The sequence below is a fragment of the Oncorhynchus mykiss genome, chromosome 1, assembly GCF_057628025.1.
Source record: "Oncorhynchus mykiss isolate SJ-2025 chromosome 1, ASM5762802v1, whole genome shotgun sequence".
NCBI lineage: Eukaryota > Metazoa > Chordata > Actinopteri > Salmoniformes > Salmonidae > Oncorhynchus > Oncorhynchus mykiss.
In genome coordinates, this window is record NC_143022.1 from 33,073,375 (window position 1) to 33,089,129 (window position 15,755).

General features: G+C 40.9%; 1 protein-coding gene and 1 non-coding gene across 4 annotated transcripts in view; both read left to right on the top strand.

The window, feature by feature from the left end:
• The first annotated feature begins 5,318 nt into the window (after positions 1-5,318).
• Positions 5,319-5,390, top strand: trnah-gug (transfer RNA histidin (anticodon GUG)). Its single transcript has one exon. It is a non-coding gene; the product is annotated as a tRNA-His (tRNA).
• A 1,046-nt stretch (positions 5,391-6,436) lies between these two features.
• LOC110521218 (FERM domain-containing protein 5) overlaps positions 6,437-15,755 on the top strand; it is a 119,115-nt gene continuing 109,796 nt past the window's right edge. The window contains exon 1 of one of the 3 annotated variants that reach the window (XM_021598665.3): positions 6,437-6,842. In XM_021598665.3, the coding sequence (XP_021454340.1) occupies positions 6,741-6,842 (102 nt within the window). In that variant the 5' untranslated portion in view covers positions 6,437-6,740. The remainder of the gene's footprint in view (positions 6,843-15,755) is intronic. The other 2 variants (XM_021598657.3, XM_090229034.1) reach the window with 2 other exon arrangements.

Consider the following 15,755-nt stretch of genomic DNA (forward strand, 5'->3'; position numbering starts at 1 on the left):
TATTCACCCCATTCTAAAGTTGTTTGCACTCCGAAGCAGGTTCTCATCAAGGATTTGCCTGTAATTGGCTCCATTCATTGATCCCTCTATCCTTACCAGTCTCCCAGTCCCTACCGCTGAAACGCATCCACATACAGTAGCATGATGCTGCCACCACCATGCTTCACAGTAGGGATGGGATTAGATGGGTGATGAGCTGTGCCTGGTTTTCTCCAGATATAGCGCTTTGCATTCAGGCCAAAGAGTTCAATTTTTGTCTCATAGAACCCCTAATTCTTTAGTCTTATGCTCTTGGAGTCTTTCACATGCCTTTTTGCAAACTCCAGGCGTGCTGTCGTGCCTTTTTCTCAGGAGTGGCTTCCGTCTGGCCACTCTTCCATAAATGTCAGATTTGTGAAGTGCTGTAGAGATTGTTGTCCTTCTGGCAGGTTCTCCCATCTCAGCCAAGGAAGTTATGTCAGTGTGGTCATTGGGTTCTTTTTCACCTCCCTGACCAAGGTCCTTCTTGCCTGGTTGCTCAGTTTGGTCTGGTGACCAGCTCTAGCCAGTCTGGGCAGTTCCAAATTTTTTTAATTTCCCAAGGATGGAGACCACTGTGTTCTTCAAAACCTTCAACAGTCTATAAATAGTTTTTCCCCTTCCCCAGAGACAGTGGGGAGAACAAGTATTTGATACACTGCCAATTTTGCAAGTTTTCCTACTTACAAAGCATGTAGAGGTCTGTAATGTTTATCATAGGTACACATCAACTGTGAGAGACGGAATCAACAAAAATCCAGAAAATCACATTGTATGATTTTTCAGTAATTCATTTGCATTTTATTGCATGACATAAGTATTTGATAACCTACCAACCAGTATGAATTCCGGCTCTCACAGACCTGTTAGTTTTTCTTTAAGAAGCCCTCCTGTTCTCCACTCATTATCTTATCAACTGCACCTGTTTGAACTCGTTACCTGTATAAAAGACACCTGTGCACACACTCAAACAGACTCCAACCTCTCTCCACAATGGCCAAGACCAGGGAGCTGTGTAAGGACATCAGGGATAAAATTGTAGACCTACACAAGGCTGGGATGGGCTACAGGACAATAGGCAAGCAGCTTGGTGAGAAGGCAACAACTGTTGGCCCTATTTCGTAAAATAACAAGTCCATATAATGGCAAGAACAGCTCAAATAAGAAAAGAGAAATGACAGTCCATCATTACTTTAAGACAGTCAATCTGTCTTAAAGGACAGTCAATCGGGAAAATGTCAAGAACTTTGAAAGTTTCTTCAAGCGCAGTCGCAATAACCAACAAGCGCTATGATGAAACTGCCTTTCATGTGGACCGCTACATGAAAAGAAGACCCAGAGTTACCTCTGCTGCAGAGAATAAGCTCATTAAAGTTACCAGCCTCAGAAATTGCAGCCCAAATAAATGCTTCACAGAGTTCAAGTAACAGACACATCTCAACATCAACTTTCCAGAGGAGACTGTGATTTTTTTTTTTTTTTAACCTTTTTTTTTAACTAGGCAAAACAAATTCTTATTTTCAATGACGGCCTAGGAACAGTGGGTTAACTGCCTGTTCAGGGGCATCAGGCCTTCATGGTCAAATTGCTGCAAAGAAACCACTACTAAAGGACAGCAATAAGAAGAAGATACTTGCTTGGGCCAAGAAACACGAGCAATGAACATTAGACCGGTGGAAATCTGTCCTTTGGCCTGTTGAGTCCAAATTGGAGATTTTTGTGAGACGCAGAGTAGGTGAACGGATGATCTCTACATGTGTGGTTCCCACCAATAACTATCAAGGAGGAGGTGTGATGATGTGGGGGTGCTTTGCTGGTGACACTTTCTGTGATTTATTTAGAATTCAAGGCACACTTAACCAGCAAGGCTACCAAGGCATTCTGCAGCGATACGCCATCCCATCTGGTTTGTGCTTAGTGGGACTATCATTTGTTTTTCAAAAGGACAATGACCCAACAGACCTCCAGGCTTTGTAAGGGTTATTTGACCAAGAAGGAAAGGGATGGAGTGCTACATCAGATGACCTGGCCTCCGCAATCACCTGACCTCAACCCAATTGAGATGTTTTGGGAAGAGTTGAACTGCAAAGTGAAGGAAAAGCATCCAACAAGTGCTCAGCATATGTGGGAACTCCTTCAAGACTGTTGGAAAAGCATTCCAGGTGAAGCTGGTTGAGAGAATGCCAAGAGTGTGCAAAGCTGTCATTTAGGCAAAGCGTGGCTACTTTGAAGAATATAAAATATAAAATCTATTTTGATTTGTTTCACACTTTTTTTGGTATTGATTATTCCATGTGTGTAATTTCATCGTTTTGATGTCTTCACTATTATTCTATAATGTAGAAAATAGTACCAATAAAGAAAAACCCTTGAATGAGTAGGTGTGTCCAAACCTTTGACTTGTACTGTGTATTTCCACACTATGAGGTTGGATTAATACTGTGAAAGAGCTGCTTTTATGTTGAGATAAATTTGATTTTGAGATAAAAACGGCTGCATTGGACCTAAGCTTTTTTTTCAGCTTAATTTAGTTAAATTAATTTAGTTTTTCTGTTCATTTAATGTCTCGATTTCACTGTTTTACACTTTTTTTGCCATGTCCTTCAGCCAGACTTTTGATATTCAGCAATGTATTACACTTAGAAAATATTTAATGCACCTGTTTAGAAAAAAAGAGTCAAAAACATGGAAACTAAATACATATTTGATGTTCATATGTCAAGGCTGTGGGTAACTGGTGAAAGGAGCCAGGCTCAGGAGAGCTGAGATGCGTGTACAAGGTATTTAATTCAAGAAAACACCAGTATAAACAAAATACTATGGTGCTGGAAAAAAACGGTACCACGAAATAAACGGCCCCCAGATGTTCCATGAACGCCCTCCAGACCCTTGACGTGAACTGGGGACCTTGATCAGATACTATGTCCTCAGGCACCCCGTAGTGCCAGAAGACGTGTGTGAACAGGGCCTCCGCAGTCTGTAGGGCCGTAGAGAGGGAGGAGACGACAGGACTTAGAAAACCGATCCACAACGACCAGGATCATGGTGTTACCCTGTGAGGGAGGTAGATCCATCAGGAAGTCCACCGACAGGTGCGACCACGGCCGTTGTGGAACGGGGAGGGGTTGTAACTTCCCCCTGGGCAGGCGCACACCAAGCAGGAGGAAACATAAACCCTCATGTCCTTAGCCAAGGTGGACCACCAGTACTTTCCACTAAGACAGCGCACTGTCCGACCGATGCCCGAATGACCAGAGGAGGGTGACGTGTGGGCCCAATAGATCAAACGGTCGCAGACAGCAAACGGAACGTACAGACGCTGGACACTGGGGGGGAGTGGGCTCTGTACGTAATGCCCGCTCGATGTCCTCGTCCAGCTCCCACACTACTGGTGCCACCAGGCGAGAGGCCGGGAGTATGGGAGTGGGATCCATGGACCGCTCCTCTGTGTCATACATCCGAGACAGTGCATCTGCCTTCGCGTTCTGGGAACCTGGTCTCTAGGACAGGGTGAAAACAAAACGGATAAAGAACATGGCCCACCTTGCCTGGCGAGGGTTCAGTCTCCTCGCCGCCCGGATGTAGTCCAGATTGCGGTGGTCCAGATGAGAAAAGGGTGTTTAGCCCCCTCAAGCCAATGTCTCCACGCCTTCAAAGCCTTGACGACAGCCAACAACTCCCGGTCCCCCACGTTATAGTTTCGCTCCGCCGGGCTGAGCATCTTCAAAAAGAAGGCACAGGCACAGAGTTTTGGTGGCGAGAGAGAGAGAGAGAAAAAAAATGCTATTTGGCCCTAAACAGAGAGCACACAGTGGCAGAATACCTGACTGCTGTGACTGACCCAAACTTAAGGAAAACTTTGACTATGTACAGACTCAGTGAGCATAGCCTTGCTATTGAGAATGGGCGCCGTAGGCAGAATGAGATGGAAACTGAGCTGCACATCCTAACACATATTTCCCTCAGATTAAACAGAACCAAAAATTTGAAAACAAACCCAATTTTGATCAACTCACATATCTACTGGGTGAAATACCACAGTGTGCCATCACGTCAGCAAGATTTGTGACCGGTTGCCACAAGAAAAGGGCAACCAGTGAAGAACAAACACCATTGTAAATACAACCCATATTTATGTTTATTTATTTTCCATTTTGTACTTTAACTATTTGCACATCGCTACAACACTGTATATAGACATAATATGGCACTTGAAATGTCTTTATTATTTTGGAACTTCTGAGTGTAATGTCTACTGTTCATGTTTATTTGACTTTTGTTTATTATCCATTTTACTTGCTTTGGCAATGTTAACATATGTTTCCCATGCCAATAAAGCCCTTGAATTGAATTGAAAAATTGAGAAATAGAGAGCAATGACCTGGTGCTGGTGCACATACTGTATCTAGCCAGTAACTCCTCCAGAATTTATTTTTGGACGGAAGCTAGTTGTCGTGTCTTTAATATCATTAACTGAAGTCTGATAGTTTTTATCAAAGATTCTCTGTAATTAAGTATTACACGATTAAGTATTACACAACTTGAAGGAACTTTTGCCTTGAAGAATAGGCAGAAATCCCAGTGGCTAGATGTGCCAAGCTTATAGAGACATATCCCAAGAGACTTGCAGCTGTAATATCTGCAAAAGGTGGCTCTACAAAGTATTGACTTAGGGGGGTGAATAGTTATGCACGCTTTCAGTTTGATTGTTTTATTTCTTGTTTGTTTCATAATAAAAAATATTTGAATCTTCAAAGTGGTCGGCATGTTGTGTAAATCAAATGATACAACCCCCCCCCCATGCCATGGGATGAATACTTTCGCAAGCCACTGTATAGCCTATTTAACATTTTAAGAAGTCTACAATTCCATTGATTGAAAGAAAAAACATCACATCAGAATACAAATAAGGCTAACATAAACATAAGCAAGCATGAAGAGCAGATGAAGAACCAGAGGATATTAGCTAGCTAATTACATTGAACATTTCCAATTCTAATTGAAATTTCCCATGCAAAAATAGAGATAGCTACCAAGCTACTGTTTAAGGACAGGAGTCAGCATCCAACCGTAGCTAGGCTAGTTCTAAGCTACTTCAGATTCAGTATATCTGAATAGTTTACTAAACATACCTTTCGAAATTTGTAATTAATATAAAATACAGAAAGGTTCAACCTGATCAAGAATACGTTATCTAGCCACATATTTATCAATTGAAAAAGCTTTCTGCAGTTGAATGCGTCACCGCTGGCTAGGTTATAAGCCCAATATCTCATCATTGGTACAAGCCCTGGTAGCTCGCCGTGATCGTATAGTGGTTAGTACTCTGCGTTGTGGCCGCAGCAACCCCGGTTCGAATCCGGGTCACGGCATTGCAAACACAATGTCACGGCATAAGGGTATATTTTTGTCCTTATTCTTATTATTTGATATATTTATGAAGCTCCAATTTATATGATACTTTATCCTTGTTCAGTCATTGCGTTGTCGAACCAATACTCCGAACACAGCGAAGCTACCAAATCGGCTGGAGTGTGTTATTCATATAAGAATTGTGTTATATGTCCACTAGGGGGTGAAAGCGTCTCGTCGATATATTGTGTTGCTGTGCTGTTGTCCTGTGACTGTGTGAAAAGCCATATTTTTAAATGTATGTCATTCAAGTAATATTGAATGAAGCTATCATATTCGGAATGGTAGGCTACATAAAAACCTGTCTTCATACCTGCCCGCAAATTGTATACGATTTAGTCCGGCTAACCTATTGGGCCTAATTATGAGAAGAGCCCCCTGCAGCCCCGTTTATTGTCTTGTTTTTTACTATTGTTATCCCCCACAATTTTGTTATTGTTTAATATAGTTTCATGCACATACCGTCGCCTATATGAAGGTTTCATGACTGCTCTGACTATAGGTTAACTCGTCACTGCAATTGGGAAAGAAAATATTGCCATTGTGAATGTGCAGTACACCATTATTGTTGCCGACAACCATTGTCTATCAAGTCTACTCAACAGCTTTATTGTGATCTATGACTGTGGCCTATAGGCTATAGATGAATGAATCATGCCTATAGGCCATTGAATAGCATGATGCCCTCTTGACGACTTTTTCGTCATGCATTTAAAACAAAAGTTAACATTTTGTCAGATAGGGACTGAAACTTCAGACAATCCCTCATCCATTTGCTCTTCACGCATTGAAGAGGCCTTGTCTGTCGTAAACATTTATAAACATGGGTTTTATAGAAGACTGAAAATCCCAAATATTTACCGTCTAGTGCCAATTGGTGGTTTGAGAAAATGAAAGGATGAAAAAAAATATTCCGTTTACACTAAGGGCTATATTTCCCATTTTGTAGAAATCTCTCCCCGTTGGTTCTCATTGACGTCAGTCTACTCTAAGGGATCCGCCCTCTAGCTCAAATTGCAAGCAGTGAGTGGTGAATGGTCACCCATCTTTCGATTACGGGTACACAAGGGTGAATTGCTCCTGGATCTGGATGCGGGCATCCTTTCAATGATTCCGCACTGTGGCTCGTGTCTGTGTTGTGTTCACTTCATGGGATAGACAATGCTCTGTGTCTTGGCATTACGATCTTCAACTGCTGCTCGTCTGGTTGATCGGAAAATGTAGTCATTCAATGTGACATTAGCCTACTTCTATGCTGTGTTCAGATTATTGCTCTGGTCCTAGACGCAGACCAGCAATTCTGTGAAAATATGTTGAGCCGAATAATGAGTGGCAGTATCCGGAATCTGGATAGAGAATACGACTGCACCGTCAGACTCCTGGATGATACGGAATATACCTGCACAATTCAGGTCAGTCACTTACTATATTCAGACAATAATTGTTTATATGCCATCAGCAGAGAATATCAAGTGGTGAAATTGTCTCATGTGAAGAAAAGCGCACAAGTGCCTGCATCCCGCAGGTCCCGCGATAGTCACCGTCTGAATCTATTGTGTGAAACATTTGTTTTCTGACACATTTTATTACCATATGCCATTTGACTTGATGCAAATATCGATAGTTTCGTCGTCCGACGAATAGACTGGATGCTCTCAGGACCTTATCGGTGTTTTCGTGACTGATCAAAACATGGCAAAAAATGAAATGGTTTATCACAGACAAATAGCCTACTGGTATTGTTATTATTCCAAATGAGCGCTGGAAGTTTGAAAAGTGATCAACAACCTCTCGAACATTTGATTTTATAGGCTTTGAGCGGCATTGTATTTCCAATGTCTATACTCATAGTTTTTATTGAGTAATTAATCCGACAGTGAGAGTTACAATGAAGCTGTAACTGTTACAATCTAGATTTAACAGAGTTACAATCTAGCTGTAACAATTCAAATTAATGCAGAGGTGATAATCCCATCACTATCAAGTTATATGAATTTGTCAACAAAATCAATACTTACAATAGAGGTCTATGTTATTGTGAGAATAATTTACCTCAGGGCAATTCCACGATATGCCAAACAAAAACCATTGATTTGAAAGGATAACAAACAATTAAACTCTATGCACAAGGACTACTTTTAACAATTTGTAGTGAACATTAAAAAAAAAAAAAAAACATTCACTGGGAGAACTGTGAACAGGCCAATTCTGGTAACAGAATTATTTTGTTAACTCCCGTTTTTTATGTGACCATGTTTTCCAAAAAAATTCTCAGAATTAAGATTCAAAAGATGTCTGCAGAAAGAATGGGGTGTCATACAGTTGAATTCGGAGGTTTACATAAACTAGTATTAATGTCTCCAACATAAGTGTTTCAACCACTCCACAAATGTATTGTCAACAAACTATAGTTTTGGCAAGTCGGTTAGGACATTTACTTTGTGTATGACACAAGTAATTTTTCCAACAATTGTTTACAGACAGATTATTTCACTGTATCACAATTCTAGTGGGTCAGAAGTTTACATACACTAAGTTGACTGCATTTAAACAGCTTGGAAAATTCCAGAAAATGATGTCATGGCTTTAGAAGCTTCTGATAGGCTAATTGACACCATTTGAGTCAATTGGAGGTGTACCTGTGGATGTATTTCAAGGCCTACCTTCAAACTCAGTGCCTCTTTACTAGACATCATGGGAAAATCAAAAGAAATCAGCCAAGACCTCAGGAAAAAAAGACCAAGCAGCCGTCATACCATTCAGGAAGGAGACACGTGCTGTTTCCTAGAGATGAACGTACTTGTAACGGCCGTTGATGGAAGAAGGTGAGGACCAAGGAGCAGCGTGGTACATGTTCATATTTATTAAATAGAACTGAACACTAAATACAAAACAACAACCGAAACTGCTCCGTCAGGTGCAAAACACACTAAACAGAAAGCAACTACCCACAAAACCCATGTGGGCAAGAGCTACCTAAGTATGGTTCTCAATCTGAGACCACGACAGACAGCTGTCCCTGATTGAGAACCATACCCGGCCAAAAACAAAGAAATACCAAAACATAGAAAAAAGAACATAGAACACCCACCCTAGTCACACCCTGGCCTAACCAAAATAGAGATTAAAAAGCCTCTCTATGGACAGGGCGTGACAGTACTTTGGTGCGAAAAAGTGCAAATCAATCCCAGAACAACAGCAAAGGACCTTGTCAAGATGCTAGAGGAAACAATAAAATGAGTCCTGTATCGACATAACCTGAAAGGCCGCTCAGCAAGGAATAAGCCACTGCTCCGTACTTTTTGGAGAAATGTCCTCTCGTCTGATGAAACAAAGATAGAACTGTTTGGCCATAATGACCATCGTTATGTTTGGAGGAAAAAGGGGGATGCTTGCAAGCCGAAGAACACCATCCCAACTGTGAAGTGCAGGGGTGGCAGCATCATGTTGTGGAGGTGCTTTGTTGCAGGAGGGACTGGTGCACTTCACAAACTAGATGGCATCATGAGGTAGGAAAATGATGTGGATATATTGAAGCAACATCTCAATACATCAGTCAGAAAGTTAAAGCTTGGTTGCAAATGGGTCTTCCAAATGGACAATGACCCCAAGCATACTTCCAAAGTTGTGGCAAAATGGCTAAAGGACAATAAAGTCAAGGTATTGGAGTGGCCATCACAAAGCTCTGACCTCAACCCTATAGAAAATTTGTAGGCAGAACTGAAAAAGCGCGTGCGAGCAAGGAGGCCTACAAACCTGACTCAGTTACACCAGCTTTGTCAGGAGGAATGTGCCAAAATTCACCCAACTTATTGTGGGAAGCTTGTGGAAGGCTACCCGGAACGTTTGACCCAAGTTAAACAATTTAAAGACAATGCTACTAAATACTAATTGAGTGTGTGTAAACGTCTGACCCACTGGAAATGTGATGAAGGAAATAAAAGCTGAAATAAATCATTCTCTCTACTATTATTCTGACATTTCACATTCTTAAAATAAAGTGGTGATCCCAACTGACCTAAGACAGGGAAATTTGACTAGGATTAAATGTCAGGAATTGTGGTAAACTGAGTTGAAATGTATTTGGCTAAGGTGTATGTAAACTTCCGACTTCAACTGTATATGACATAGTCTCGTCAAGAACCAGGCTTTTAAAGGTATGGCAACACGAGACTAGCTATGACATGAGACCTTGACTTTGAAAACATTTATTTTGGTATTTGAACTACATTAAGTGAAGTGGATTCACACCCAGTAACAGAATTACGTTTATGGAATTTCATCATGACTCCCTGATCTGTACTACATAGAAATGCATATTTATGGATATGTGTGTCATTCACTTCATGGTGATGTGTCCTAAATAGGTACACAACGGTATAAATATGCAATTTCCTCCTTTGCATATCTCAGTATTATTCTACACACTGGCTATTATTTTAATGAACTCCACACCCAAACAAGACCAAATTTGGTTGGTCCATCCTGGACCAAATCTGAACCAATCATAGATGTCTATGTTTCACAAGTTTTAACATCAAGGTACATCATAGTAGAGTACAGTGGAATACTTTACAGTACAGCACAACACAACACAGAACAGTCAAGTATAGTTCAGTAGAGTATAGTTCAGTACGGTAGAGTACAGTATAGTTCAGTACAGTACATTATAGTGTACTCAATTCTAGTGTGCTCTACTGAACTGTACTCTATTCTACTCTATTGTACAGTACAATATGGTACTGAACTTTACTCTGCTTAACACTTTTTTACTTTACTGTACTCTACTTTACTGTACTGTACTGAACTCTCCACACTTGTGACAACCATAGACGTCTATGATTTGGTTCAGATTTCCGGACCAAATCTGAACCAATCATGGACCTCTATGTTTGGGCCAGATCAAGGCCGGGACCATACCAAAAACCAAAAATGACATCTGAGGACTACTTTTCAACATCCATGGACGTCCGGTGTCAGTCTGTACTCAATGGGTAAGGATGCTGGTTACTGTAAATGAAAAGAGAGGGGGCTTATGAGTAGGTGTCAGTAAGAGAGAGGGAGAGGTGACATTAACTGGGGATAGAGGAAGAGAGAGAGGGAAGGGTTGTCCAGACTGTTTTCACACTTGCTTTGACCACCATACAACAGAAAGAGAAAGAAAACAGTTATGAGTTGAATGTAACAGTATGCCAGTGTCAGGGAGAACTGTAGCAGGTGAACCAACTATGGTTTGTGACTATGATTTTCCATTGTAGCCAATCAAATTGCAGTAATTCCGTCACTGATTTTTCGGAAGCTACGTTACCAATTTGGGAACAGAATTTCGAGGTTTAGTCACTTAGTAGTTCATAACCAAATAGATATCAGTAAAAACACTGTAACTAATTGTAGGTCTACCTTAACTGGTTCATTCTGTGTTTTCTTTAATTTCCTCCCTCCCAGTGTTGAGCAGGTGTGAACTACATGTAGTTCAACTAGTAATTTACCAACATTTTACAGTATCTTAGTGGTAGTTGAACTAAATGTTGTTTTTTTGCAAAAATTAAATATGGGTGAAGTAGACAATAATTTCCTTTCTTTTTCAGCATCAGACCTGCCTAATTCTTACTTGAAACAGTTTTTGTGTTTTATATGCTAAATGACACATTCTGTTAACGAAGTGATCTGTTCTTGCAATTTGTAGTCTATGACATTTCAGATTTATATATTATATTTTTTTACGAAGTAGTAAATTACTTTTTCAAAGTAACTTTAGTTAAGTAACTATATGTTTCTCAAGGGTACCTTTAGTATAGCTTAACTTCTTCTAGTGTGAAGTAATTGGTAGATTGGTAAATTGATAAACTATTCTGTATTTTCAGAGTAGCTTCCTCAACGCTCCCTCCTCTTGAGGGAGAGAAATGAGAAAATATCTTAAAGATATGTGGGTTTTTGGAAATGGAATTTCAAGGCACAGGGCAATATTTCTTAAACTTACACAAGGCAAATAATTTCTCCAAAACTAAATATAAGTGTTGATATTAGTTGGCGGGGGTCTTTACTTATAAATTATTGTGTTTTGATGTATTTCTAATACCTTAATTTCTCAAAAATATAGACACTTAGTTTTCATTTGACACCAGATTTGACATGCTCCTAGGAACTTCACGTTGGTCCTCATGGGTCCTGTTACATGGAAATGACCCTCAGTCAATAGGGGACTTAACATTCTACAAACACATCATACAATAATTAGATGGTACGTACTAGCTCAGTACTGAGATTAAAAGTCTAGTTTAGTTTCACATCAAGTCAAAAAGCAGTTACCAAAGCCATCTACTACAGCCAGCCATCTTTACCTCTGCACTGTTTTGAGAAAAAGTCGATGAGCTCTCCATAAAACCAGCCATACAAACAGCCTTCCCTCCCGCTCCCAGGTGTCCGCATGGCCCTAAGCCAGCCATTCATACTGCTAAAATGCATTTCCCTTTTAATCGGGATCGGAATGATTTTAGTAGCCTATTTTAAATTGTTGGTGTTGAGCTACCCAATTGACACCCTGCCTTACATTATGGCCTATTCCTCAAATGTCATTTTATTGTTATTCAATATACATTTGTTTACTGCAACTGTTATGAGCTTTATACAGTATAGTTCACTGTAGTGTAGACCTAATAATACAAATACAATGTCATGTTTTGAACAAAGTAAGGTTGAATGGATTTCCTTGAAGGGAAGACAGGAGTAAGGGGCTGGTTCTTTTTCTTTTGTTTCCATGCTGCTAGTCTTGCTTTGATGTTTCCTCTGTTTTATCTTCAGCCTGAAATAAAGGCAGGGGAGATGGTCGATCAGAATCCATTACAATATGTGTGTGTGTGTGTGTGTGTGTGTGTGTGTGTGTGTGTGTTCATCTGTTTGACCATCATTCCTCAGAAGCTATTGGGGAGAGCTGTCTCCTGGACTGAGGAAATCCCTAGAGGTCTCCTACTACTTTTTTTTAACACATTGAGACATTGAAGATATAGGGATACCTCTATGATGTAATGAAATGTAAAAGCTACAGTCCTGGTTTCTGTTATTTTGTAGAAAATATTTCAATTTTTGGTGCACGGAGGTGTCACTGGTGGAGATATACACTGAGTGTACAAAACATTAGGAACACCCGCTCTTTCCATGATTAAGGTAATTTGTACATGTAGGTAGGGGTAAAGTGACTGCATAGATAATAAACAGTGAGTAGCTGTGGGGGGATCAATGCAAATAGTCTGAGTGGCCATTTGATTAATTGTTCAGCAGTCTGATGGCTTGCTGGTAGATGCTGTTAAGGAGCCTTTTGGACCTAGACAACGCTCCGGTTCCGCTTGCCGTGCGGTAGCAGAGAGAACAGTCTATGATTTGGGTGACTGGAGTCTTTGACAATTATTTGGGGCTTCTTCTGACACCACCTAGTATAGTGATGCACTGGACTGTTTCCATTACTGGGCTGCACGTTGGCCAATAAAACGGATGGTCGAGGCGTGTTATCCACTTGCCGGTGAATTCTCACAAGGCACCATCGTAGGGACAGTCCAGCATCACGATGCCCCGTATATCGCCATCTATTCTTTATGTGAATGACGAGGATGTATTTAAACATGTATATGTTTTTGTTCTTTGTTCTTTGTTATAGAGCCAAAAAGATTGGAGAAGTGGTTTATCCATACATCTCTGTTTTGGATAGATAACACTTCATGTTGTTGTTTGTTTAGAGTTTTCCAATTTTTCCAGATGCCACGGATCCCCCCAGTTCTGCTGCTCATTCCGTGCACCAGCTCCGGAGGTCTACATCACCGGCCTTCTAGGCGTCAATGAACTAGATTCATTACCACCAACCCCGGACACCTGGTTCCCATTCCCCCTGATTACTATGTTATATATGTGCCCTCTGTTCCCCAGTGTCCTTGTCGGTTATTGTTACCATGTCTGTTGGTCCTATGAGTACCTGTGCTGTTGTATCGGCTTCCATGCTACGTGTTATTGTGAGCTTGTTTTACGGGTCTCATCCTGTGTATTATTTAGAGGTTTACACCTCGCTCTTTTGTTTGGGTGGAGTCAATAAAACCCCTTATTACGTATTCCTGCCACCTGTCTCCAATCATTAGACATCATGACAGAATAACCGACCTCATAAATGGAGACAGCAGGAAAGACCGAGCTATCAACCATCGTAGGGACAGTCCAGCATCACGATGACTGTCTTTCCAGACTCGGCAGCGCAATGGACAGCGTGCTGGCAACCATCCTGCGTTTTGAGGTGCGCGCCAGCGAGATACAAGGGATTCCTTCTGCAATGAATCCAGTTCTGTGATGCCTAGAAGGTCGGTGATGTAGACCTCCGGAACTGGTGAACGAAATGAGCAGCAGTACCAGGGGGATCCGTGACACCAGAAGTGGTTAGATTCTATGGATTATTCAATTACATTGAGCTGATTTCTGACGTGCTGTTCCTTCTTTTTCCGTAGTGTATTTCTGTATTGTTTTAGTGATTCACCATAGTGAAGGTGTAGGCTCAGGATTTCTGGGTCTCTATGTTTTTGGTTGGATAGGTTTCTCAATTTCTTAATTACGTTTTTGCATTCTTCATCAAACTATTTGTCGTTGTTGTTCATTTTCTTATCTTTGTCTGCTTTAAATTTTTAGATTTGAATGGGAAGCTGAGAGGTCATGTATACTGATTAGGTTTTCTACTGCCATGTTTTCACCTTCACAATTACAGTGAAACATTTAGTCTATTAATGCTTACATTTGTTGTTGCCAAATTGTTTTTTGGTAGATTTTCACATGACTTTCCTTCCGTCTATAGCATATCATTATATTATTAAGTTCCTTTGGCTTTAATGCCTCGTGATTGAGCATAGGTCTGTTCAAGTAGAGTGGGGTTTTGCTGTGATCTGATAGTGGACTGACTGTGAGAGTGGGGTTTTGCTGTGATCTGACAGTGGACTGACTGTGAACACTCTAAGAGACTCTGGGTTGAGGTCAGTGATAAAGTAGTCTACAGTCTACAGTACTACTGCCAAGAGATGAGCTATAGGTGTACCTACCGTAGGAGTCCCCTCGAAGCCTACCATTGACTATGTACATACCCAGCGTCTGACAGAGCTGCAGGAGTTGTACCCGTTTTTGTTGGTTAAGTCATAGTAGTTGTGTCTACGGGGGCATATGGGGGAGGGAATGCTGTCACCTCCAGGTAGGTGTTTGTCCACCTGTGTGCTGAGGGTGTCAGGTTCTTGTCCAGTTCTGGCATCTTTGGGATAGGCGGGACGCAAATGTTCCAACTGGCCAATTGCCAGGGAAAATGCAGAGCGCTAGATTCAAATAAAATACTATAAAATTAAAACTTTCATTAAATCACCATGTAAGATACTCAATTGAAGCTACACTTGTGAATCCAGCCAACATGTCAGATTTGAAAAAATCCTACTTGGCCTACTTCTTCATTGCACAAAGGAATAACCTCAGCCAAATTCCAAAGACTGGTGACATCCAGTGGAAGCGGAAAGGAACTAAAATCAGGTTCCTAAGAAATATCCCTTGGCAATGACAACTCAGGGAACAGAGAGAGGCAAAAAAAAGAACAATTCTGAACAGTTAGTTCTCTGGGTTTTGCCTGCTACATAAGTTCTGTTATACTCACAGACATGATTCAAACCATTTTAGAAACTTCAGAGTGTTTTCTATCCAAATATGATGCATATCTTATATTCTTGGCATGAGTATCAGGAAGTTGAAATTGGGCATGCTATTTATCCAAAAGTGAAAATTCTGCCCCCTAGCCCCAAGAGGCTCACCACAGACTAGTACATGTTCCTGGGCCTGGAAATGGTTGATCTCCCCCTCTAAGACGGAGAAGCTGTAGGTATAGGTAGCACACATGGAGGGCATCTTTCTCTGTTTAGATAATTTCCTTACTAATTTCTAGCCAGATGTAAAATGTTCCTGTTTTGACTAATTTAATAGAGTGGGTTAGGTCTGCTCTATTCCAAATTAGCTCTATACCAAATTAGTCTCTTCCCTGTTTCACAGCTGGTAGTTTGGTGGATGGGACTACCAGTTGGTCCGTCTCCTTTATACCACGTTTCTTGTAGGATGACAATGTCTGTATTTCCAATTTCTTTGATGAAGTCTGGCTTCCTACTCTTTAGGCCAAAGGACTAAATTGAATTGAACCTGAAACCTTGTATATTCCAGGATGAGATTTGTGTTCAATGGTGTCTAGTGTTTTTGTGTGGTTTAGGCCTGGACCATCACAGTAGGTGTGAGCAGAGCATTTTGAGCATCTGATACATCTTAGGTCGCAGGAT